This window comes from Eucyclogobius newberryi, unplaced genomic scaffold (assembly GCF_026437365.1).
Source record: "Eucyclogobius newberryi isolate DKJ021-1_F unplaced genomic scaffold, fEucNew1.0.hap1 SCAF_1, whole genome shotgun sequence".
In the NCBI taxonomy this organism is placed as follows: Eukaryota; Metazoa; Chordata; class Actinopteri; order Gobiiformes; family Gobiidae; genus Eucyclogobius; species Eucyclogobius newberryi.
This window is the reverse complement of record NW_027315723.1, coordinates 17,182,945-17,210,352: the sequence shown is the minus strand read 5'-3', so window position 1 is coordinate 17,210,352 and position 27,408 is coordinate 17,182,945. Positions and strand designations below refer to the sequence as shown.

General features: G+C 39.4%; 1 protein-coding gene across 1 annotated transcript; it reads left to right on the top strand.

Annotated features, from left to right (window-relative positions):
* The first annotated feature begins 10,137 nt into the window (after positions 1 to 10,137).
* Positions 10,138 to 26,135, top strand: LOC140363375 (uncharacterized). The gene is made up of 8 exons (XM_072449898.1): positions 10,138 to 10,203; positions 12,218 to 12,397; positions 16,934 to 17,038; positions 23,542 to 23,868; positions 24,023 to 24,139; positions 24,914 to 24,982; positions 25,430 to 25,576; positions 25,911 to 26,135. The coding sequence occupies exons 1-8, from the start codon at positions 10,138 to 10,140 to the stop codon at positions 26,133 to 26,135; spliced, it is 1,236 nt and encodes a 411-aa protein (XP_072305999.1).
* Positions 26,136 to 27,408: the final 1,273 nt, after the last annotated feature.

Below are 27,408 nucleotides of genomic sequence, written 5' to 3'. Positions count from 1 at the left end.
CTCTCCATGGCCTAGCACCAAAGTACATCTTGGACATGTCAGTGCCATATGAACCATCTCGGACTCTGAGGACCTCAGGGACCGGCCTCCTGTTGGTGCCCAGAGTCAGGACTAAACATGGGGAATCTGCGTTTCAGTTTTCCTGAAGATGTGAGACAGACTTCTACTCTGACAATGTTCAAATCTAAGCTAAAAACAGATTTGTTTAGCTGCCCATATGACTGAAAGGATTTTTATTTGCACTCTTCTCTTTTGTTTGTGATTTCATTAGTTTAGACAATCAGTTGGACTGATTTAAAAAAGGGAGTTGGACTCCAAAACACGTTAGACGTGTAAAAGTACGTACAATAAGTTGGACGTGTAAAAGTATGTACAATCAGTTGGACTGATTTAAAAAGGAGTTGGACTCCGAAAACACGTTACCCTTTGTGGCTAGGTGTTTTTTTTTATTACATTTTTGATTTAGTTAATTTAATTGTATTTCTGTTTCTGTAATTTCTTTGTGATTTGAATGCATTTTTCCTGCTGTGAAAGCACTTTGAATTGCCTTGTGTATGAACTGTGCTCTACAAATAAACTTGCCTTGCCTTGCCTCTCCTGAGAGTCACCTCAATATCCCACAGCTTGTTGGAACGGCGGATGGCAGAGTGTTTGTCAAGAACTTCGACTGGCAGAAGCATCATAACTATGCAGAAGTCCATTGCATTACAGCTTCGACTTTGCACAGCAGGTACTATTTATTACACATCATTTACTTAACTTCACTTTATTAAATGTACAATAAAGTGCAAATGCAGAATAACAATAATAGACACTTACTGTATGAGAGGTTCTGTCTATAGGAGATTTTGTTTAGGCTGAGCAAAATAATGTCTGTTTGCCGTAACCCGTCCGACCCCATGTGAAACTAGGCGACTGAAATTTTTTTATTAGCATTTTGTTGAAAAAATGTCATTCTTTTATTTTTCAACTTTTTCGCAGACTCACCGACCGGACTTCTCTGAAACACCATATCGAATATATTTATCACGCTTGTTATCCTATCTTATTCCTTATAGCAAAGATAACGCACTGCAACGCATGTGCGTCTTCATAATCACTCCCCCACATGTGTCTGTAACGAAACAAATCGCGGGTTAATGACGACAGATTGCCTTTAACAAGTTGCAGTGCCTCTGTCGGTGCCACAGAAGTGTCCATAGGATATGCCAGGCTCTGTCAGGCATGTCGCAATTACGCAATGCATTATGGGATTGACACACGCCCAGTAGCGTCCTCACAGCCCAGTAGCGTCATCACAACAAACATGGCGGCGCCCGTGTCCCCCGCATGTTCCCCCCGCTCGCCTTCGCTACCAAAATAAAGAATAGCGGCGTACAAAAGGTCGATTGAAATGTCTTAAAATCGTGAGATTTTGTCTCCTGATTGGGTTGATAGAGACGTTTTCCGTCATTGACTGTTGAAGCCTGACCCCTGGTGGTCACTCCGAGTGTTGATGAGTCTCAGCTAATTCTAGGTCAATCTGGCTAACGCCCCAGGAAGAGTTCATAAAAGTATCAAGTGTAAACATGTTCAAATCCCATTAGAATAACATGGGAGGTTTCTGTCATCGCTACGGCTGCGCCATAAGAAATATGACATAGGCCTCTGTAACTTTTGTCATCAGGACACCAAACTAGAATTGTTTGCCAAATTTCATAAAATTTCATTTAATTTGTGGACTAACTTTCGTGCCCGTCAGTTATATTTGATTGGCCGTCTATGCAATAATAATGTTCAGTTGTTGCATTACATGTTTAAGTTACTTAGTAATGTGTAATTGTGTGATCACTGTGTGCTGTAGATTTCCCATGAACCTGCCTCTGCCTGGTGCTTTCCTGACAATATTTACTGTTTGTTCCATATAACCACTCCTCGTCTCCAAATATCTGCAGGTCAAGATAAACAGACAGTTTTTAAAATACACAAATTATGAGTCAATGGATTCAATGGAGAACAGGACCTGCCTCGAGTTGTGGATAAAACACTAGATGTAGCAATTTTAACATAAGACATTTTCAAAGTTTATCTTTTCCATAAACAGTGCACCTGTGCCATCACTTATGTGTCTCCTCTGAACAACTGCAGGAACAGCCAGTGGTTTGGGGAAAACAGACATGTCAAAGAAAACACAGAAATGGTCGGACAGAGCACATCGACCACATTGACATTTTAAATAATAACCCTTTTTGTAATTAGGAGATCTAGAGTGTGTCCTTTGCTGTGGGTGGGGCCACTCACATGCTGAGTAAGACTGAAGGTTTCAAGGACAGCATGAAGCTCTTTAGCGTTTCTGTCACAAATATTGTCAACATGCACATTGAAATCACCTGTAATGACCAAACCATCAAAGTCTGTGCATATGACTGAAAGCATCTCAGTAAAATCATCAATAAAACTTCGGCACTGCTGGGGAGGTTTGTATAAAACAATGAAGAGAATGGATGGAGACTGTTTTAACTCCATTTTAAAGGATACATACTCAAATGATGAGAACACCCCAAAAGACAACCTGCGGGTGATTATTTAATCTCTAAAGACAGCACAGACTCCACCCCCTTTTTTGTTTTCTCGTGTTTCAGATTCAAACTTAAAGTTGGGGAGAGCAGATTCTATCAGAACTACATTTCCTGTATTTTTGTCAAGCCATGTTTCAGTTAAAAACATACAATCAAGATTATAAGAAGACAATTATTAATTCAGAATGATTTGTTACATAATGATCTGACATTTACCACTGCAAGTTTCAGACTAGTTTCAGTGGGATCTTTTCACAGGGAATATGGATAAAATTTCTCAGATTGGGCAGCCTGACTCAAATTTAGTTTTTCCATCTGTATGATGTGACTACAGAAATAGCACTAGGGGGGGCTCTTTTTACATAGGGCCCCGGGTTGGTTTGATTTTTAATATGACAATAAGTCCCGGCAACGCTGAGACCCAGTGCATCCTATTTATGGGAGATACCAGGTGAAAGGCGAGGTGGGATGGGTGGTGGGGCTTTTGTGGCCGGGGAGAGTTTGGGACCAGGTGAGAGGCGAGGGGGGATGGATGGTGGGGCTTTTGTTGATGTAGTCGGCTTGTGCAGGGAAGACATAACCCTTGATCTTGCTATATTGGGCGTGAGTGGAGCCATCTTAATGCCTGATTTGATCAGACCTTCATGCAATAATGCATCAATAATATGGAGACCGGGGTGGTGGTCCCTCTTTTCAAGAAGGGGGACCGGAGGGTGTGTTCCAAATACAGAGGGATCACACTCCTCAGCCTCCAGGGTAAGGTCTATTCCAGGGTACTGGAGAGGAGAATCCGACCAATAGTCAAACCTCGGATTCAGGAGGAGTGTTTTTTGTCCTGGTCGTGGAACACTGGACAAGCTCTATACCCTCCATCGGGTGCTCGAGGGTTCATGGGAGTTTTCCCAACCAGTCCACATGTGCTTTGTGGATCTGGAGAAGGCTTTCGATCGTGTACCTCGGGGTGTCCTTTGGGGGGTGCTCCGGGAGTATGGGGTCCGGGGCCCCTTGCTCAGGGCTGTCCGGTCGGTCCCTGTATGACCAGAGCAGGAGCTGTGTTCTCATTGCCGGCAGTAAGTCAGTTACTGTTCCCAGTGCATGTTGGACTCCGCCAGGGCGCCCCTTTGTCACCGGTTCTGTTCATAGTTTTTATGGACAGAATTTCATGGCGCAGTCAGGGGTCGGAGGGTGTCCGGTTCGGGGACCACAGGATCTCATCTCTGCTGTTTGCAGACGATGTTGTCCTGATGGCTCCATCAAACCCGGACCTTTAGCATGCACTGGGACGGTTTGCAGCCGAGTGTGAAGTGGCTGGGATGAAAATCAGCACCTCCAAATCCGAGGCCATGGTTCTCGACCGGAAAAAGGTGGCTTGCCCTCTCCAGGTGGGTGGGTAGTCCTTGCCCCAAGTGGAGGAGTTCAAGTATCTCGGGGTCTTGTTCAAGAGTGAGGGAAGGATGGAGCGTGAGATTGACAGGCGGATCGGACTGTTGTGGTAAAGAAGGTGCTGAGTCGAAAAGCAAAGCTCTCAATTTACCGGTCGGTCTACGTTCCTGCTCTCACCTATGGTCATGAGCTTTGGGTAATGACCGAAAGAACAAGATCGCGGATACAAGCAGTCGAAATGAGTTTCCTCCGCCGTGTGGCTGGGCGCTCCCTTAGAGATAAGGTGAGGAGCTCGGCCACACGGGGGGAGCTTGGAGTAGAGCCGCTGCTCCTCCACGTCGAGAGGAGCCAGCTCAGGTGGCTCGGGCATCTTTTCCGGATGCCTCCAGGGCGCCTCCCTGGGGAAGTGTTCTGGGCATGTCCCACCGGGAAGAGGCCCCGGGGAAGACCAAGGACACGCTGGAGAGACTATGTCTCTCGGCTGGCCTGGGAACGCCTCGGGATCCTCCCGGAGGAGTTGGTGGAAGTGTCTGGGGAGAAGGAAGTCTGGGAGTCCCTGGTTAGACTGCTGTCCCCGTGACCCGGCCCCGGATAAAGCAGAAGAAGATGGATGGATGGATATTAACAATAGGATATTCTTGGAACTTTCAAGCATGTTTGCTGTTCATTGTGTTTTAACATCGTACCCATGAACCAATGAAAGACTACCAGACTCCCCCATAACTATGAAAATTGAATTGTTCTGCACATGCAAAGTTGATATTTTACATGCTTCCGGCTCAACACGCCCAGTGACCTCCAGCATTATTTGGTAAATGTAGTTTAAAAGTGTCAACAAAGATTTGCATAAATGTAAATGTCATGTTAGTCAATGTTAGTTCAAACTCCTGACCAACAGATAAAAACACCAACAGGCGACCAGACTCTCAGTCTCTTCAGACACAAGCAGCTCCTGGACAAGGTAAGTACTTATGTTAGTGTCATTTCATGTGTTTGAATGATGAGTGCATTGAATATTGTTATCATATGTATAACTGATGATTTGATCCAGGTTGAGGCTTTGTAAATTGTGTATTTTTAAAGAGAAAATAACTTCCACAGGATTACAATGTAAAACATGATTTAATCTAAAATGTTTAAAAATGTATTTACAGATGTAATCACCGTCACAGAATTCTCCAAAAAAAAAAAATTCAATTCACGTTCAGTTGTCTCGATGGGCAACATTTGGCTCCATCTTCTTGCCTCAATATCAAACGTTTGATAAGCGTGTTCCTCGTCAGTGTTCACATGCACCAAACATCTGTGCATTGTCTGATTTCTGGAGTTATTTGATCATTTAGATGACACTAAAACTGTTACGTTTGATGTGAGTAATCTGATTTGTCTATGATAGTTCACGTGCAGGTTTTGACCAGGGAAAGTATATAAATACAGATATTGTTAATTATCATTCATCATCTTCTATCGCATATTCATTTGAGTCTCTCCAGGTTGAACGTGTCACAATGTGTTTTGAACAATCAGAGTTTTCTTGGTCTTGTAAACACACACCAAAAGTCAGATCTAATGATTGGGTTTTCTGAGTATTATCACATTTTCTTTGGCCATGTAAATGTCCTCGATGTGGAGCTCTCTCTTCACCTCAGAAGAATGCAACAATTGTCTGAGAATGATCAAGATAATGTATTATCTTGATCATGCAATGTTATTGCATTCACAAATCATCTATTTGTAAATGCAATAACATCAATTTAGCTTATAATCAAATTATCTATGATAACAAAATCATAAATAACAAATACAATGTAAAACGATATAACAAAATAGCTTCTATTTCTATGAAAAATGAGATGAGCTTGATTCTCCATGTCCATGTTCTAGTTAGGCCCGAGCCGAAGGACGAGGATCGTCCCGGCGAGGGACTTATTAATATTGTATCCGGGGGCTGGAAAAACGCAAAAATCGAGTAGTAAACAAAGACGGATATGCTCGTGTGTGGTATCGAAAATTAGAACTCCATGAGTTCTAATTTTGAGTGAAGGTTTCGTGATAAAATATTGAAAGACGGCTCAGTAGCGCCACCTCAAAAATCAAATAACATGGGGCCAATGGGAGCCCGAAGCCAAAAAAAGTGGCCATAAAAATATGACGCTCACTCCAAAAAATAGTTCATGGGAGGACATGTAAGAAATAATATTATGACCCCGTCCTAAGTCATACAGGAAGTCGGCCATATTGGATAAACGCAGCGCTGACAAAAGTGCACCTCGTTGTACATTTGGCATTTTCTCTTACAGTTTTCATTGAAATCACTTCAAACTTGGCCACAAGACACAAAACCCATGAGCAAAGTAGTGTTTGAATTCTGAAGCTGATATGTTTTAAGGTATGGTCATCGTGAATTTTAAACAAAATCGCGATTTCTAGAAATTTAAAAAAAATTCAAAATTTCTTAAACTTTTTCTTTTTGGAAAGTTTTGCTGTAGTGTTTTGGGAGATTTCAGAGCTGAACGCAATGATATGCAAATGTAGTGGATAGCAATTAAAATGGCTCTCTAGCGCCCTCTCCAAATTAGATTTTTAAAAATTCATAAATGACAATTTATTTGTCTTAGACAACTGAAAAAAATAGTAACGGGTTAATTTGTGACCGGGCACAATATGACAAAATGACTGCGCTCTAGCTTGATATTTATAGCATAAAAAAATGGCTTTAAAAACAAGTTTCTGTTATTATTTTTCTAGCCGAAACGACCCCAATTTTGACCCCCTGAACGTTAGCGAAAAATATTTTTTTTTTACCCAAAATTCAGGATTGGTGAATTTTTTTTTTTTTTTGGTGTCTAGAAATATGAATTACGCAAAATGACTCGCTAGCGTCCTCTCCAAATTTGATTTTTTTTTTATTCATTAAAAATTGTTTGTTTGTCGTAGACAACTGAAAATATGAGGATTAAGTGTATGACCGGGCACGATGTGACAAAATTAGGTGACTCTAGCTTGAGGTTTTATAGGAGAAAAAAAATGCAGAAAAAGAGTTTCTATTCTTCTTATTATTATTTTTTTCACCCAAACCACCCCAATTTTGACCCCCTGAACGTTAACGAAAACTAAATTTTTTTCGACAAATAATTGAGGATTGGTGAAATATATATTTTTTTGGTGTCTAGAAATATGAATTACGCAAAATGACTCGCTAGCGCTCTCTCCAAATGTATTGTTTTTAAAAATTCATTAAAAATGATTTATTTGCCGTTGACAAGTCAAAATATTTATGAGGATTAAATGTATGACCGGGCACGATATGACAAAATTACGTGACTCTAGCTTTAAAAGAAATTTACTTCCGGTTTTAGAAAGTGCACTTTTATTTTGAAGAGCTACTTCCTGTTTAGCTTTTTGGCGGAATATATTTATATATATCTATAGGTGTGTGTGTGCGTGTGTACTAGGGATGCATACCTAAACCCAGGTTCAGGTCCGGACCTTATGAGTCTGGACCTGAACCATGCCATATTTGCATAATGTTATAACAGCATAACACAAGCTACTTGGCTCAATTAAGTTGAAGACACGACTATGAAGGACGACTATCAAACACAAGGCTTAACTGCAGACTGAAATAAACTCAACTTGTCTGGTTTATTCACTGTTTTTAACAGAAAATACAACTTACAAATCACAAGCTACTAACTACGAGCTAGCTGCTAAACTATAGCTTAACGGTTAACACACATTCATGTGTTTTACTTGAGGAACAAGAGCATGTTGAGTATTGTTGACAGAGTCAGTCTGGGTCAAGGGTCAAAGCAGCTGTTTTGCCATTAGACACATTTCCATCTTCAATGTTCAGATCCATTGGCATCAAAAGTCAGGTAAAAACCTTCAAACAGACAAAACACCAGTGTAAATAATTAATTCACAGTGTAAATAACAGTTAAAAAAACTAGCATAAAAGTCAACTAGAACCACTATAAAGCATCAACATGAAAATATTTTACACAACAAATCAAAATAATACATCATATTAGCAGCATTAAACACCAGACCATAACAACTGTAGAATACAAATACAAAATACGTTTACAAAATATAAACTCCAATTAATGAATGCAGCAATTAAGCAATATTACTTTGACTTAGTATTTACTTAATGCCAAATACATCACACCACAACATAACACTTAAGTTATTTCATTCATATTTACACCCAGACAAGACCACGCTGACCCCGCCCCTTTAACACGCAGCACATCAACCATCACAACATCGCACGTGGCCACAGCCTAAAACAGTTCAAATAAAGCCAATGATCTTACCAGCGCTCCTGTCTCTCACACGTACGAGGCGCTCCTGTCTCTCACAAGTACGAGGCGCTCCTGTCTCTCACAAGTACGAGGCGCTCCTGTCTCTCACACGTACGAGGCGCTCCTGTCTCTCACACGTACGAGGCGCTCCTGTCTCTCACACGTACGAGGCGCTCCTGTCTCTCACACGTACGAGGAGGTACGAGGCGCTCCTGTCTCTCACACGTACAAGGCGCTCCTGTCTCTCACACGTACGAGGCGCTCCTGTCTCTCACACGTACGAGGCGCTCCTGTCTCTCACACGTACGAGGAGGTACGAGGCGCTCCTGTCTCTCACACGTACGAGGAGGTACGAGGCGCTCCTGTCTCTCACACGTACGAGGAGGTACGAGGCGCTCCTGTCTCTCACACGTACGAGGAGGTACGAGGCGCTCCTGTCTCTCACACGTACGAGGAGGTACGAGGCGCTCCTGTCTCTCACACGTACGAGGAGGTACGAGGCGCTCCTGTCTCTCACACGTACGAGGAGGTACGAGGCGCTCCTGTCTCTCATTACAGGCATTTTGAATGGGATTTAAACATGTACTTTGTCATTAACAGTTAAAATTAGGCATTTACCCTCCATATCACATTGAACATAAACGCCAGTGGGGACATAACTCTATCTTGAACCATGCAGTCGTGAAAATGTTGAATTAAGTATTATACAGTTTGTGCTGTTTGTGAGGGAGGGGTGATGTAGGCGGGGAATTAGAGGTGTGCTCTTCGCGGTGGCAAGTACCCCGCGGTCGCAAGGGGGGCGATGGCCTTTATCGCCGCGTGCGGCTTTAATTATTGTTAATATTATTTTTAAAAATATTTTTAATGAAACAGATGAAGTTGCTTTGCCTTGTGATGCTGCTCGCCGCTGCAGCCGCCGCTGAAGGTAAATTAAAGTGACATTTTATCAGAATATTTATAATGTTTTAAATATTATGGTTTTCACATTTTATTTCTATCTTTCTTCAGATTTGTCGGGAAAAAATTTCACTTTCGAAGAAGATAAAGTTGGATCTTACGTAGAGGTGAAGCCTAACGTGATGACATTTGATCGTTTCACCATTTGCAAAAGGTCAGTGTTTCTTCAGAGACAATTTAAAGGACACTTTTTATGTGAAGCTTTTAATCTAAGTTATAACACTGCCCTCTCACCGAAAACACTTGCATTTAGCTTCATTCACACTCGTTTGATGAATCCTGTTTGGAAAGTCCTCTCCTCTCCGACAGTCAAACACTTCTTTGCTGTTTTAAATTTTTTTGTGTGCATTTCTCACGTCTAATCGCGACAACTGCGAGGATACATAGTTTCACTGAGGAAGACTGTAAGATGCGATGCAATCTGTCGTGCTAATAAACAAAAGCACAAGGCTGTTTCATGCTTCCGCACGGGGGTGAGTGTGCGCATGCGCACTTTTCAGAAAGAGACTAACAGTCTCTTGAGTTCTCAAATCAATGAAAAATCCTCTATTATTCCTTTAGGTAAAGTTGCTTAAGCGCATGTTTAAATGACAATTATAATAATAATAACCTTTAAAGTTATGCCCCTTCAGAGTGCGAGCATTTCATAGTCGAGATTATCCTGATAAAAAAAAACTCTTTGTTTTAATCTTTGTTTTTCCACTTACAGATTTTTCATAGACAACGAAATGCAACGAGGAGGTCTGTTCCACATGACCACAGAAAACGAAAACGCTCAATTTGTCCTACTCTGGAGTTCTCCTCGTTTATTCCAGTTTACGTGTAAACTCTGTGTAGCTACTTATCAAACACTTAGCAACTTCAAAGGTAGATGGCATTCCATGTGTGTAACCCAGAACATCAACGAAACGGAGTTGTGGGTTGACGGGATGGCTCGACACAGAAAGTTTCTCCCCATCAAAACCATCGATCAGCCCAAAATCTATTTGGGACAGGTAAGAACACAGTAACTACTCTATATACATTTACTTTGGATTTGACAGGAAAAACATCGAATCAAAGCCATTCAGCAGAACGTCACCAAGTACATGCAAAAAAACCACACAGAAAGTACTTTTTGACTCTTCAGTCTTTTTCAAAACTATAGTTAGTAGAAAGGACATATAGCCCATGTGGTCTTAGTGTTTGTTAATTTCACCCAAATTCCTTGTGTGAGACGTGGCTGTATAGTGATATTTTTGTGTTTCGCACAGTTACGTGGTTAGTACATGATTTATTGTTCATATAAAAACACAACTTTGCAATGATTAAGGGATTTAATTGATAAAAACTATACGATCATATTGTAGGAAACATAAATATCATTATAATCAATAATGTTGTAACAATAGTGTTTGCAAGAAAGCAGAGAGGTAGTAAATCTTCTCCTGAACGGCTCAATTCATCCAACTACACAACACAACGCAGAACATTTTCAGTCGGTCAGCGCTGACAAACCGGCTACACACAGATACCTGCTCTCAGAGGAGGAGACGCGAATGTAAAAAGGATTGACGGAAAAAAACATTATTTGTGTAAAATATACATAACTATAAATAGTACAGAACAAAACAGTACAGAACATACTTCTTTGCTTTCCACCACTGTGGGTATAAAAAAGGAGGAGGCAGGGGAGGGGGAGGAGGCAGAGGAGGAGGGGGAGGCAGGGGAGGAGGCAGAGGAGAAGGAGGAGGCAGAGGAGGGGGAGGAAACAGAGGAGGAGGCAGGGGAGGCGGCAGGGGAGGAGGAAGAGGAGGATGCAGAGAAGGGGGCAGGGGAAGAGGGATAGGAGGAGGAGGAAACAGAGGAGGAGAAAGAGGCAGGAGAGGAGGCAGGGGAGGCGGCAGAGGAAGAGGAGGAAGTTGAGGAGGAGGCAGGGGAGGAGGCAGAGGAGAAGGAGGAAACAGAAGAGGAGGCAGAGGAGGAGGAAGAGGCAGGGGAGGAGACAGAGGTGGAGGCAGAGGAGAAGGCAGAGGAAGAGGCAGGGGATGAGGCAGAGGAGGAAACAGAGGAGGAGGAAGAAGCCGGGGAAGAGACAGAGGAGGAGGCAGGGGAGGCGCCAGAGGAGGAGGAGGAGGCAGGGGAGGAGGCAGAGAAAGAGGAGGAAACAGCGGAGGAGGCAGAAGAGGAGGAGGAAACAGGAGGACGAAGAGGCAGGAGAGGAGGCGGCAGAAGAGGAGGAGGAGGCAGGGGATATGGCAGAGAAGGAGGAAGCGGAGGAGGAGGAAACAGAGGAGGAGGAGCTTTACTTCACTGTCTGAAAGTCTAAGCACATACTTTATAATTTGAATATATTTCATATATTTATAGTTTTGTTTTTCAGTGATTTGAGTTTTGTATTTTGATATATTTGTTCCATATGTTTGTCCATCATGTAAAGAGAGAGGAAGTTGATAGTGAGAGAAGGTGACATAGACTGTTTGAAGCGTGTTTGAGACGAGGCTCACCTCACGCTCGGCCTCAGTCTTTGCACTGGGGCCTTTCTGTGGCCACACGTCATACACTAATACAGACTATACATTATATGGAAAGAAATGAGACACTTTCCCATTTTATATGTTGCTCACTTGATTAGACATCCAACTTGAGTGCAGGTGACCAGGACTCAAACCCTGTAGTAAGATAAGTTTATCTTATCTTACTACAGGGTTTTGAGTCCTGGTCCAACATTCCAGTGTTGCAACACAGATTGGGCACATAAGTAAAATATATATATATATATATATTTGTTCTAAACAGATAACTTATGAAAACACTCTTGTGGAAAAAGTCATTGGTTGTGTCAAAATTGGTTTGATGTTTTCCTCCCATTAAGTTTTTTTCTTTTGACAAACATGAATCTTGTGAATGTTTGAAAAGAAAAGAAAGGCCTCTGTGTTCAATCAACTGCTCTCCCATTGGCTTATGTGTTCCCCTCTGTGTTAAATTACTTTGTGGGAGAAAATGACTTTGTGTGTATTTTGTTTGCAGCTGAAGGGCAACAACAAGCTTTATTTCAAGGGCTCAATGACTGACGTGCACATGTGGAACCGTGTACTTCCTCAATCTGAGATCCAGAGTTACATGACGGGAAGAATCACCAATCCAGGAAATGTGTTAAACTGGGGAGCTTTGGACTACAAGATAACTGGGAAGGTGGCGGTGAAGATGGTGGAAACATGCTGATGTTATCAAAATGTCAGGTTATGACCCAAATAGCTTCATGGGTGAAATAATAATCAATCAGATTTTCTTTTTGGGAGCGGGTCCTAAAACTCTTTACTCTAATGAACATAGTCAGGCCTGATATATGTTTCTATAGTTAACTGAATGTTCTGTTAACTCTCTTTTAAATTGAATATTTCCTGCAAAATAAAATGCTTTGCAAACGCACATGGCTTGATTATCTGAGTGACATAAACCTTCTGCTTGATGCGTTTCCTATAAACTTTGCCTTTAAGCACCTCTAAGCTTTGAAAAAAAAAAAAAAAAAAAACACCCATCAGTTGTTTACATTAGATTAATGTAAAAACACATTCTCCTGGCTAGCTTGCCCACGAGACCCGTTGCGTCCAATCAGGGCCCAATATTAGCTGGTAGCACAACACGGTCAGTAGGTGTGGGGCTAGCGAGAGCATGCAACGCCGGTAGGTTTTAAAGCCATAACGCTCCAACTTGACTAAACCCACTGTTCCATCGTAGTTGTCGACCATCTAGTCCTTGTCGCATCGGGAGTGAGATTTGATTCAGAACTATAATAACCTCCTCCACAACAAAGTGTCAAATTCACAAACTGCAACTGCAACAAAAGTCATGAATTTTTCAGAGTCGTAGAAGGTCTTCAGGAGTGGCCCTGTCACTCCTGAAGACCTGAGCCTCCTCAGGAGGTAGAGCCGACTCTGGCTCTTCCTGTACAGTGCGTCTGTGTTGTGAGTCCAGTCCAGTTTGTGGTTCAGATGAACACCCAGGTACTTGTATGAGTCCACTCTCTCATGTTACTCGTAAGAAGAGCCGATAAATTACATAAATATCTTGAAATAAAGATGTTAATACATCAATACAGGGATTGGTTTCACCGCCATCGGCCAAGTGATCATATTTGAGAATGGGCAGGAAATGTTCGCAACGTCAGGTTTGAGCTTCTGTTATAGGCAACGGCTAAACAGTATTTAAAGGAACAGAAGGATGTACTTCCTACAGCAGCTGAGGCAAGCCAAGCTGACAGCGGAGATGATGGTGCAGTTCTACACGGCCATCATTGAGTCCATCCTCATCTCCTCCATCACCGTTCGCTGGAGCCACAGCCAAGGACAGAGACTACAGCGCCCTCTGCTGAGAAGGTGATTGGCTGCAGACTTCCATCTCTGCAGGACCTGTACGTCTCCAGGGCTCTGGGAGCCACGTTTCCCTCTATAATCTCCAGACCTCTAGAAAAGAGGTTTTCTTCAAAGTCAAGATCTCAGATGGGAAAAACAAATGGGAACATGTGAGAAAAGTGGGGAGAAATCGTACCCTTGAGGCTGGTCAATTGTATTTCTCCTGAGGTCACTCCTGAAGGAATGCACTGCAGATAATTGGGCTGTTTATGAAGGACTTACCACATGGGATGATTGCCAAATTAAATCGTTTTTTACAGATTGGCTCCACAAACTTGCCATAATCGTCTTAACGATAATCGTGATTATTCAGGTCACAATATCATCGTAACAACCAAAAAATAATAATTGTGACTGTTTTAAAAGCAAAGTCATGCTTTTCTTTGCTCAAAAAAGCAAAGAAAAGTCCTGAAAATGGACCTACATGTAAAGAACTTTATTTTATCTATATTTATTTATATATTCTTTTGGCACATTTAACTTCATTTTGTCTTTCAGGAAGTTTCATTTGGTAAAGCCGCTCACAAACTCAAAGAACAATGATAGGCTGTAGCCTGTATCGTTCAAGTTCGCTACACCTGTCACAAGACTAAAAAAATACTTCAAATATAAAATTATCATTGTACCATTAGCTCATGACCAAAAGTTCTCCACTCGCATCGCGCCAGTTTTTTTACGGCGATAACTCAAATGCGGAACTATATTCTCAGCCTGATAGCGCAATATCCCTACGCCTGAATCATTCCGCCTCTGAATCAGCCAATCAGGGGAGAGATTACTACAACGACATCAAACATGGCTGCTCCCGTGGACCGGCATGTTGTCTCTCGAGCCGATAGAAAACGCTATGAAAATATGGATTACACGTGCATCACACACATTTCATCGGTAGAAAAAGAACAAACACAGCCACAGACTGTTGTCCGCTGGAGGAAGCTGGTGACTTGTGCTCGGAAGTGAATAGAAATCGACGGAATAGACCGCGCGTTAGCGGCAGCTGTTTGTGTACACGATGACGACTTCGCCAAACAAAACTATCCTACGTCTTCTGTGGCTTCTTCGGACGGAAATCTTTCTCATTTTCTGGAAAGTAACAAGCCAGGCTTTCACCCTACATGCTATAGACGTTTCATTGACAAGAAACGAATTACAGTCGGTCTGTGGGCTGCATGGAGAGGGTGAGGATGACGCTGAATCTACCACATCTACTCTGCCACCTTCTCCCAAACGACTGAGATCTACCACAGATGTAAAGACAAAATCATCTAAAAAGTCAAGCGATGTACTTCCTGCAGTTTGCATCATTTGCAAGAAGGTTGATCGCTGTATCAAAGAGGCTCACAAGACAAAGAAAGATAAATTGGTCCAAGCTGAAACTTTAACTGCTGGTGAGTAGATTATATATTGATTCTTGCATGTGTGTTTTCTCTTGCTCGTGGTAAATAGGACTAATCACAGTGAAATAAGTTGGCCAAAATATACATAGATAAGATAAGATAATCCTTTATTGTCCCACATGGGGACATTTCATTGATGCAACGCAGGAAGATCCAGAGGTAGATACAGAAGAAAAGAACAGATCACTATAGGAATATGTGCCTAGTTTATTACATGTAGGTGTAGATGTAATGTACGTAAGACTGTATGATGATGTGAGTTGAATAAAAAGGCAATACAACTTTTGCGATTGTTTAGTGATTGTGCTCACCCTTGATTGAAATTCTTTTACAAGGAAGTTTGGTCAAAGCAGCTGAATCAAGAGCAGATGAATCCATCCTGATGTGTACCAGAGGTAAAGATTGTGTTGCCATTGAAGGCACCTCTATCACAAGAGGTGTTACAAAGAATACACAAGCTTTCTGACAAAGAAGACAAGTGATGAAAGGTAACATTTTGGTAATCAAATAAAATATATATATTTCCATATATTTGGATAAATTCATAATTTAATTGAAAATTATTGTAATGACTACACGATAATTTTAAAGACGTTTGAAACAAGCGGTCAAAAGTGCCCTTAGGATGGATGTAAATCTGCCTCCTACATCAGAGGATCTAAATGTTTCCTCTGCCAGAAAGATTGTGCCAATTGAACTTTATAACTTACTAGCTTGGTGTGTAGGTGCTAGTGATAAATTGACATTGTCTAACATGGTAATGTATCCGAGGAGGTTGATCTTTATTTACTGTCAATTTGCCAATATATATATTTGTCCTCAAAAGGTAAATATCAAACCAGTGTTGTACTTCAATCATACTTATATCATTCCTCTGTTTGTATGTATATCCTATTCTGCAGAAAGTTTGCCTTATACTAGATCGAAAGATACACATGTTAATTAGCCTGTTTATCACGATGTAAATACTGCTTTTATGATTGTAATTATTCATATTGTTCATATTGTAAATACATTACATAAAATTATATCCGTTTTATAGAATAAAACCTTTACCAATAGCCTATGTTTTCTTTCTTCAAATGGGCAACTGGTGTTGAAAGGGTTAAAATACTACTTTTAGATTATGTTTTTATAGTGTAGTATGAATCAAGACTAGAGAATTTGTAATTGTTGAAGCATTCAGTTGAATACTAAATGTGGAGTAAGAGTTTAAGTGCGTAACGATAACATGCAAAATTGTTAAAACTGTTTTTTTAACTTACATTTGCACATAAACTAAAGCACCCAGAGTCTCACCACTTTACATCCCTCAAGAAAGTAGTTATGTCTCTGAGAATCTGAATTTCTGAAGTAATCAAAGAATGAAAAAAATAAGAAGGTATGAAGATGGGTGTACACCCCAATTTGTCACATATTTGGGTAAACTGGCAACTTCGACACCTATTTTCTCAAATACTGGCAGAAATCATGCGGAGAACTTTTTCCCCCAACTCAAGTACATCTTTGAGATTGGAAAACCACTTTTGAAAAGTAGTCTTGATGTGGTGGAGCGAAATTCATTTTCTAGCCACATTCTGAGTTACAGCCTATGGCCTATGACATGTCAGAATCAGAATGGGAAAAGTTTATTATTTAAGGTTCTTATTTTTTGTCTTTTTATTGGTATCACTAGAAAGCAAAAATATGTATATAAAAAAAAAAAAAAGGTTTATTGCCATTGGTCCCAGTCTCAATAATCGTGAATAATGGTTAAATTGCCTCCACCAACTCACCCAAGTCACTCCTCCCCGTGGCATGGCGCATCTCCTCTGCTCCCAATCAGCGGTCTCATTTAAACCCTCATGCAGTCCGCTCAGCCGCTTCAGACCGTACAGCGAGATTTCTCATTTTTGTGTTTTATCTATTGACATATTTGTGGGGTTTTTGTGCAGTTTTCCATCGTAGCTGGGGATGCGGACTTCGCTAGTGAAATGCACATTTGTATTAGAGATTACTTTTTAGTTAAATTATTGGGGAACTGCACCATCATCTCCGCTGTCAGCTTGGCTTTCCTCAGCTGAGGTCCTGGGTGATGATGGGCTCCCACTTGATGTCCTGGGTGATGGTGGGCTCCCACTTGAGGTCCTGGGTGATGGTGGGCACCCACTTGAGGTCCTGGGTGATGGTGGGCTCCCACTTGAGGTCCTGGGTGATGGTGGGCTCCCACTTGAGGTCCTGGGTGATGGTGGGCTCCCACTTGAGGTCCTGGGTGATGGTGGGCTCCCACTTGAGGTCCTGGGTGATGGTGGGCTCCCACTTGAGGTCCTGGGTGATGGTGGTGCAGAGAAAGCAGAGGGAGTCCACAGTAGAGATGGGGGAGTCTGTGATAGTGAGGGGGGGCTGTGACTTTCCTGAAGTCCACGATCATCTCCACTGTCTTCTACGGCTCATCCGGACCAGAACCTCCCACCGCAAGAACAGTTTCTTTCCCTCTGCCGTTGGACTCATGAACACTTCCTAAACACTGTCACTTGAACCATAATTTAATCACTCACTGTTCACTTTCTGCACTACATCTGTGAATGCAACTGTAAATTTGTGTACATAGTAAGCCTATTTTTATTTTTTATCTTATAGCAGATTAGATTTGTTTTCATTTGTACTTATATAGGTTGTTTTATCATAGATTGTTTTATGTTGCACTGAATCACTAAAACAAGTTCCTATGTTCTTGAATTATGTTCACTGACAATGACAATGGCAATAAACCTGAGAATTCTGAGAATGCAGGTTTTTTTCAAAAGCTATTGTTCTGTTTGAAAAGTGCCATGCTGTGGAACCTTCCAGGCAAATAAGTGCTATATTTGTGTAATAGATCACGCCTGCATCTTTGCTTCGACCCGCTGCCCGTAATCTCATGAACATAAAAGGAAAAGGATGTTGCGAATGTTTAAAGGGTTTTAATGACGTAGTTCTTTCTTCGCTCAGCTTGTTGTCCATGGTCTAGACCCTCTCAGAATCTGGCTTCTTCTCATCTCAAGCGTCTCCATTCTGCCGCTGTGGACCTGCTGAAACGGGACACTTTCAAGGTGACGGCGCCGCGTTTCCCTCTATAATCGTCCTCCGGAGAAGATTAAGATGTAGAAAAGAGGTTTTCTTCAAAGTCAAGATCTCAGATGGGAAAAACAAACTGGGACATGTGAGGAAAGTGGGGTGAAATCGTACCCTTGAGGCTAGTCGATTGTTTTTCTCCTGAGGTCACTCCTGAAGGAGTGCACTGCAGATAATTGGGCTGTTAATGAAGGACTTACCACATGGGGTGATTGACGAACTAAATCGGTTGTTACAGATTGGCTCCACAAACTTGCCACAATCGTTTTAAGTCCTTTCAACAACAGTCACACCTGCGTAACTGAATAATGTCGCCTGTTAAAACTCACGTGGATGATTGGCCCTCCTGTGACCCCGCCCTCATGTTGTGTCATGTCATGTGTTCATTAACATGTTCTGTCCCAATCAAATAAATAAATACAACTAGATAATGTGCAATGGCTGAAGCCATTGCGAGTGTATGCATTCTTGTGTAAAAGTACTACATATGTGTAGTAAAGACTTTATTCTTGTTAGGCTCGAGCCATGGAATGGAATGTTCATTCCAAGAAATGCTCGAGTCTGTTGTTCTTCCCCTGGTTTCTTACTGAGTGTCTGCGTGATGTCACGCAGGCACTATATGTTCTTGTATTTTGAGTGATGTCACGCATTTTTTATTGAGTGTCTGCGAGATGTCTCGCAGACACTATATGTTCTAGTGTTTTTTATTATTGAGTGTCTCGCAGACACTCAAATGTACTTTTACACAAAAAAATACTTTTACACAAAAAGTACTTTTACACAAAAAAATACTTTTACACAAAAAGTACTTTTACACAAAAAATACTTTTTCACAAAGTATTTTTAGACAAAAAAGTACTTTGACACAAAAAGTACTTAACACCAAAAAAACTTTTAAACAAAAAGTACTTTTACACCAAATTGTTTTACACAAAATAGTAGTTTTACACAAAATAGTAGTTTTACACAAAAAATACTTTTACACAAAAAAGTACTTTTACACTAAATAGTAGTTTTACACAAAAATACTTTTACACAAAATAGTAGTTTTACACAAAAAGTACTTTTAGACAAAAAATACTTTTACACAAATAACACTTTTACACAAAAAAGTACTTGTACACAAAAAGTACTTTTACATAAAAAGTACTTTTACACAAAAAATACTTTTTCACAAAAAGTATTTTTAGACAAAAAAGTACTTTGACACAAAAAGTACTTAACACCAAAAAAACTTTTAAACAAAAAGTACTTTTACACCAAATTGTTTTACACAAAATAGTAGTTTTACACAAAAAATACTTTTACACAAAGTACTTTTACACTAAATAGTAGTTTTACACAAAAATACTTTTACACAAAATAGTAGTTTTACACAAAAAGTACTTTTACACAAAAAATACTTTTATACAAATAACACTTTTACACAAAAAAGTACTTGTACACAAAAAGTACTTTTACATAAAAAGTGCTTTTACACAAAAAAATACTTTTACACAAAAAAATACTTTTACACAAAAAATACTTTTACACAAAAAAACTACTTTTACACAAAAAAGTACTTTTACACTAAAAAGTACTTTTGCACTAAAAATATTTTTACACAAAAAGTACTTTTAGACAGAAAAATACTTTTACACAAAACAGTACTTTTACACAAGTGATTTTACACAAAAAATATTTTAACACAAAAATATTTTAACACAAAAAAGTACTTTTACACAAGAGTACTTGTACACAAAAAAGTACTTGTACACAAAAAGTACTTTTACATAAAAAGTACTTTTACACAAAAAATACTTTTGCACAAAAAATACTTTTACACAAAAAGTACTTTTACACAAAAAAGTACTTTTACACCAAAAAGTAATTTAACACAAAAAAGTACTTTTACACAAAACAGTACTTTAACACAAAAAGTACTTTTACACAAAAAAGTACTTTTACACAAAAAATACTTTTACACAAAAAGTACTTTTAGACAGAAAAATACTTTTACACAAAACAGTACTTTTACACAAAAAAGTACTTTTACACAAAAAGTACTTTTACACAAACAATACTTCAACACAAAAAGTACTTTTACACAAAAAAGTACTTTGACACAAAAAGTACTTTACACTAAATAGTAGTTTTACACAAAAATACTTTTACACAAAAAAGTACTTTTACTCAAAATTGTGGTTTTACACAAAAGTACTTTTACACAAAAAATATTTTTACACAAAAAATATTTTTACACAAAAAGTACTTTTAGACAGAAAAATACTTTTACACAAAATAGCACTTTTACACAAGTGCTTTTACACCAAAAAATATTTTCACACAAAAAAGTAGTTTTACACAAACACAGTACTTTTACACAAACAATACTTCAACACAAAAAGTACTTTAACACAAAAAAGTACTTTTACACATAAAATACTTTTACATAAAAAGTAATTTTACACAAAATAGTACTTTGACACAAATTCACTTCACACTTCAACAAATTAATATTTACACACATGTAGTACTCTTACACACATGCAGTACTTTTTTCACAAAAAAAGTACTTTTACACTAAACAGTACTTTTACACAAATCAAGCAATTGTACACCATTAAACTACTTTCCACAACTTCACACTTCTACAAATTAGTACTTACACACATGCAGTACTTTTACACACAAAAGTACTTTGACACACATGCAGTACTTTTACACAAATTCAGTAATTTCACACAATTACACTACTATACACACCTTCACACTTCAACAAATTATTACTTATACATGTAGTACTCTTACATACATGCAGTACTTTTACACACAAAAGTACTCTTACACAAACAACAACAAAAAAGTATAACAACAACAACTAAACAACAACTAAACTACTTTACACTACTTAACATTTCAACAAATTAGTACTTACACACATGTAGTGATTTTACACAGATGTAGTACTTTCACCCAGATGTAGTACTCAACAGTGGTGGCTGGTGTTTTTTTTTAGGTGGGGCTATTTAACATTTTTAATTTCGTAGATGTGATTTCCTGCATTCTGGTGCATTTTAGGCATACTTCTCAACCTATGTGTCATCCCAAGGGGGAGATAATGCGTAGTAAAGCGGGAGATTACCCCCCAGAGCGGGAAGTTTCAATTTCTCTCAGAAAGAGAACTTATCAAGTAAATACAAACAAAAATACCGGAAGTCGTAGGACTTGTAGGAAGCATATCCTAGGAAGCATATATATTTCATTAAATTCCACGTGAACGCTTTGCAATGAGCTTTTCCTCAAAACTTCTTCTTCTAAAGGGATGCAGATGTAAGGATTTGACTGAATCCAACGGGAGCCCCGGCAACACAGCCTATTGGCTACTACACCAAAAATGATAAACGTTCACGTTTTAAACGTGGAACTTGAAAGTTAATGTAAATATAATTCTGGAGAGTTCGACACCCATAAAGCAAAATGATCAATAGCATTTAATTAACAATTATTTTTTCTAAATGACAGATTGTTTAAAAAATAAAATGAAATAAAAACAGGCAGTCAGGTCAGGGGGGGCGGCGCCCCAGAGCCCCCTATGGGCGAGCCGCCACTGGTACTCAAATTCAAATTCAGGCAAATGCATACAGATCTTGAATGATCTCTTTGATCACCTGCAACCATTGTCTTTGATTACCAGCCTACATTCTACATGCAGCCAATCATACACAAGCTCAACAAAAATAACCAATGAGACAACAGGTGATGAGACGGACATCCAGAGCAGCCAATCAGCGCAGAGCAGGATCCAGACCATAATTGCCTAACCCCAGGTGCGGTACTTATTTCGGACATCTCTTCGGACATCTCTTCGAACATCTCTTCGGACATCTCTTCGGACATCTCTTCGAACATCTCTTCGGACCATCTCTTCGAACCATCTCTTCAACCATCTCTTCGGACATCTGTTCAATATCTCTTGGGACATTGTGGATATTTGGTAAGAGTTGTCAAATTCAATGCACTCTTCTTAATTTTCTCTTGTCTAAGTGATTATTTAGGTCATTTCACGTTACAGATAATGATAGATATTGTTTAAGTAATGTTTGGCTCAACAGGTTTAGAACAAATTGAGCTTGAATTGTCATATTTTATAGTTTCTCATAAACTCGCATCATGTTTCACTTGGCTTCAATTTTTCGCTTAGCTCGATTTATTTATATATATATATATATGTGTATATATATATATATCTATCTATATATATATATATATCTATATATATATATATATATATATATATGTATATGTATATATATATGTATATATATATATATATATATATGTATATATATATATATGTATATATATGTATATATATATATATATATATATATATATATATATATATATATATATATACATATATATATATATATATATATATATATATATATATATATATGTATATGTATATATATGTATATATATATATATATGTATATATATGTATATATATGTATATATATATATATATATATGTATATATGTATATATATGTATATATATGTATATATATATATATATATGTATATATATGTATATATATATATATATATATATATATGTGTGTGTATGTATATATATGTATATATATGTATATATATATATATGTATATATGTATGCGCGCTAAACTAACAGCTTTCTTTCTGTTCAGGCCTACTTTTTACTCCACTTAAATATTAATAGAAATAATTTCTCTTCACAGTGAGTGAACATTTGTTTGGTAAGTTTTACCTTGTCAGTAGCACTTCATGGTTTTAGTCTAAAATGTTTTCACATGAACAAAATAATTAAGCCTATTTTCTCTTTTTTTGCCAGGTTTGGCGATTGAAAAGTGAGTACATGATACAGTCCATGTTAGTAATATGTAATAGATCAGAGAGCTTATTTGGCTCGTAAAAATAACTTTTAGATTAATTTAGTCTTTTTTTTTATGTGACAATAAGTCGGTGTAATCCCTCATTCGTCCAGGCGTGTTCCAACTGAAGCTTTTTCTACTATGTGACAATAAGGTAAGAAAAGATAAGATAACCTTTTTGTGTGTGAAACACACATCAGGAACAAAAGTGGATTAATAATTAGTCATTTACAGTAGAGGTAGAATGTTACAATGAGCAGCAAACACTCACACACAGACAAATACACACATACATACACCCAACCAAATGCAATTAAGGCTGCTGCAAACCTCACCTTAAGTCACAGAGTGTACTTGTACTGCATAAATATGTCATCAATAGCTGTATAGATATTTTTCTTTTAAGTATAATGTATGAAATGCAAATTACATACAAAAAACATTTGAATTAGGTTCATGATAGATAAATAGTAATTTAGTACATTTTCTGGTGAAAACTGTTAACTAGACATAATTGGAAACAAAATATGATTGTGAATTTTGTTTTACAGATGACTTTGGAAGAAGTGTTGAAGGGAGAGCTGCAGGAGCTTCCGCAGCTCACCCTTCGTGTGCTCCATGAGCTGACAAAAACTATAGTTCTGGATTGGACCACAGCTGGGACTTCGGTCCAACCAGCAATATTGAAAGCCAATAAAGTGGTGGCCGTAACGGATGGGGCCTGCATGACCGCCATCACCCTCTATGAGAGTAGGGCCCAACAGATGAAGATGGGCCTAACATATATTATAGGCGATTATATCCTTATAGGCCCGTTTGGCTCCAAGAAGCTCTCGTTGGGCCCCGAGAGCTTCATTATGGAGACGGTAGACATGGAAGTAAGTGATTACATTTGATTTACAGAATATTAATAATTCATTGTTTTCCAATATATATATATTCATCTGTTGTTCCTGTACTTGGTGTTTGACACATATATAAATAAACATAAGAAAACATGTAATGTTTTTTAAATCTTACTTGATCTTATAGGTCACAGAGGCTCAACTCGAGCAGGGGCGGGAGCTCCTGGAGCCACCCTCCACACCAGTGGCCCTTGGACAAAATATAGTTGGCCATCACCTCGCATTGAAACGGGTGGTGGATGAGGTTGGTTTTTTGTTTTCTTTTTTTAGTTTTGGTATGCTCATTTCATGTTTATCAGAGTCAGGACTAAACATGGACCGGCCTCCTGCTGGTGCCAGAGTCAGGACTAAACATGGACCGGCCTCCTGCTGGTGCCAGAGTCAGGACTAAACATGGACCGGCCTCCTGCTGGTGCCAGAGTCAGGACTAAACATGGATCGGCCTCCTGCTGGTGCCAGAGTCAGGACTAAACATGGACCGGCCTCCTGCTGGTGCCAGAGTCAGGACTAAACATGGACAGGCCTCCTGCTGGTGCCAGAGTCAGGACTAAACATGGACCGGCCTCCTGCTGGTGCCAGAGTCAGGACTAAACATGGACAGGCCTCCTGCTGGTGCCAGAGTCAGGACTAAACATGGATCGGCCTCCTGCTGGTGCCCAGAGTCAGGACTAAACATGGACCGGCCTCCTGCTGGTGCCAGAGTCAGGACTAAACATGGACAGGCCTCCTGCTGGTGCCAGAGTCAGGACTAAACATGGGGAATCTGTGTTTCAGTTTTATGCAGCTAAAATCTGGAACATTTGTCCTGAAGATGTGAGACAGGTTCTACTCTGACAATGCTCAAATCTGAGATAAAAATAGTTTTGTTTAGCTGGTCATGTGACTGAAAGGATTTTATTTACCCTCTTCTCTTTTAGGTGTTAAACTGTTTTGTGTGAAACACTTTGAATTGCTTTGTATGAATTGTGCACATAAACTTTCCTTTCAGTCAGAAGATTTACTATGTTTCTTTTTGCAGATTTTCATAACGAGGCTGGTGACCGTCAAGGGCAAGGGGACCCCGATCAAACTTATTCGCCTGGCATGGGTATGTTCATTGTGATATAAATTAATGAGTCCAATTAAATGGACATTTGAGCACTTTGTATGTTTCTGATTAAAACATCACACTATAGCTTAAGCAATTTATAATTAAAGACAAGTGGCTCTAGCACTCTATATAAATATGACATTGTGTGAAAGTCATCAATTGGTTGAGTTCATGTGACATCACAACGTTCTAGAATGTCAATCATGTAAACTGAGGTGGAGACAGGTCAAAAGTTGCAGGTAGTATTCACTGTTTATGTCAGATTGAGGTTTATGGTTCATATCTCTGTAATAATTTGGGCAACATTAAACAAACGTTTTTTTGTGCTATGGATAGGCCCAGTAATTACAAAAAGATTACCCATAAACCAGGTTGACAAATATGTCAAACTGTGAATTCTACCTGTAACTACTTATTGTATATTAACATTTCTTTTTTCTTTAGGATCAAACATCGTCATTGGTGTCTTTGTGGCGCGAAGCCACATTGTCGGTTTTTAACATTGGCCAAATGCTGACTGCAACGCACGTAAAGGGGGAAACGAGCCTTTACGGTCTGCGCTACGGCACCACCAATTATACCACCATCATGGTATGTAAGCAGAGAGGAGGAGGAGGAGGAGGAGGGAGCAAAGGGGAGGAGGAGGAGGAGGAGGAGGAGGAGGGAGCAAAGGGGAGGAGGAGGAGGGAGCAAAGGGGAGGAGGAGGAGGAGGAGGAGGAGGAGGAGGAGGAGGAGGAGGAGGAGGGAGCAAAGGGGAGGAGGAGGAGGAGGAGGAGGAGGAGGAGGAGGAGGAGGAGGAGGAGGAGGAGGAGGAGGAGGAGGAGGAGGAGGGAGCAAAGGGGAGGAAAGTGTTAATGTTAATTCTGGTTGTCACAAACCATAATTTAAAATGGATTTATAATTGATCTATTTTGTATGTTTCAGGTTGAGGCACCCTCTGAAGCCAAAACTTTGATTACTGTCAAAGGGTCCACACGGAGGGGGGCCAACATGCTTGTTAGTGATGGGAAAGGGCTGTTTGTGAGCCCTGCTGAAAGCTGGCGAGAGGGGGACCGAAAAGTCCCCTTCACAATCGAAGCTGTTCTGGCAGGGACAAAAATTTTGTCCTATGTCGTTAAAGAAGAAGAAGATAAAGAAAAGGAGGATTAATTGCATATGTATTTTTTTTACTTTATTTATAACTTTATTTATATATAACTTTTAATTGATGAATGTACAACTTTAACTTCTTTGTTTTTCCCAATGTTCTGTCTGTGTAAATAAATGATTCTTGAATTGTGTGACCTTAGTAACAATGTGTTTAATTCCTGCTTCATTTTCATTCATTAGTGTTTGAAGTAAAGACCTACAGAGCTTCTATTTATTTTTGCGGTATGACAGCGTCATGTTTTACCAATGTTCAAGAAAGCTATTCAATTATCATACAAATACTCGTATGATATAGTAAGAAATAATAGAGTAATGTTAGATGCATTAGTTAATCAGTTATCAGAAATATACATTTTTAAAGAATATACATAAAATGCATGTACTTATTCTTAGATACATACAGAAAAGTAGGAACAGCAAAGATACTGAAGAACCCTCAAGCTCCGTGTGTGTGTTTTTGAGTGTGTGCATGTGTATGTGTGAGTGAGTTTGGGCACTTATGAAACTGTCTTAACCAGGTATGGTCACTGCTACTTGTATCTAAAATGTTTAAATCGTTGAAAAGAACAAGATGAAGTAAATTAACCCACAGCAGGATTTAAACCCAGTTCCTCAGAGTACTGGCGCAATGCTCTACGTGTCAAGCTAAACTTCCCAGCAGTCAGCTCGGATTGCCGCGGCAACCTTTGTATTGGCTGAAGTGACGCAGTGTGCGCGTAATGTGCCGGACACGTAAACTCGGTGAACGAATGTTGCATTCATGAACGTAGGGATTTGTAGTTTTTTACGGTTTAAGTAATATTACGTGGGTTTAATACACGCAGAAAAAAAAAAGATTTTCCATCTTAAACACGGGGGTACGCGCGCCCTCCTCTGTCAGGGAATAAAGTATTGAGGGCACTAATATATGTTTAGAATGTTTTGCTCTGCCTTGTACACCCCATCTAATCAGTTATAGAGTGTTCATTGGTGAAATAAAATACTGAATACTGTCAACATAGTGTGAATTTGTTAGTGTTATTATTAGTTGAATAGTGAAATGTAATTCTCATAATTAATGTTAACAATCGGTGTTTTTAATTTCTCTACATTTCAACGTGACTTGAACGCATCACACAGCACAGGTGCAGCACTTTAGCTTAATTGCCACACTCTGACTTGGGATTTTTCCACGGTGAGTAGCAAGCTTTATTTCTCTTAATATTTTACACATTTGCACTCTATAGTAGAAAAAGCTTCAGTTGTAGTCATCTGGACTCAGTTTGAAAAAATA

What these genes read in the sequence shown, in the direction of transcription:
- LOC140363375 (XM_072449898.1), top strand. Translation starts at nt 10,138, where the DNA reads ATGGCTCGACACAGAAAGTTTCTCCCCATCAAAACCATCGATCAGCCC. An exon ending in GGAAGGTGGCGGTGAAGATG is followed by an intron (nt 12,398 to 16,933) that starts GTGGAAACATGC and finishes GTTTTTGTGCAG; the next exon opens with TTTTCCATCGTAGCTGGGGA. An exon ending in ACTGCACCATCATCTCCGCT is followed by an intron (nt 17,039 to 23,541) that starts GTCAGCTTGGCT and finishes TTTGTTTTACAG; the next exon opens with ATGACTTTGGAAGAAGTGTT.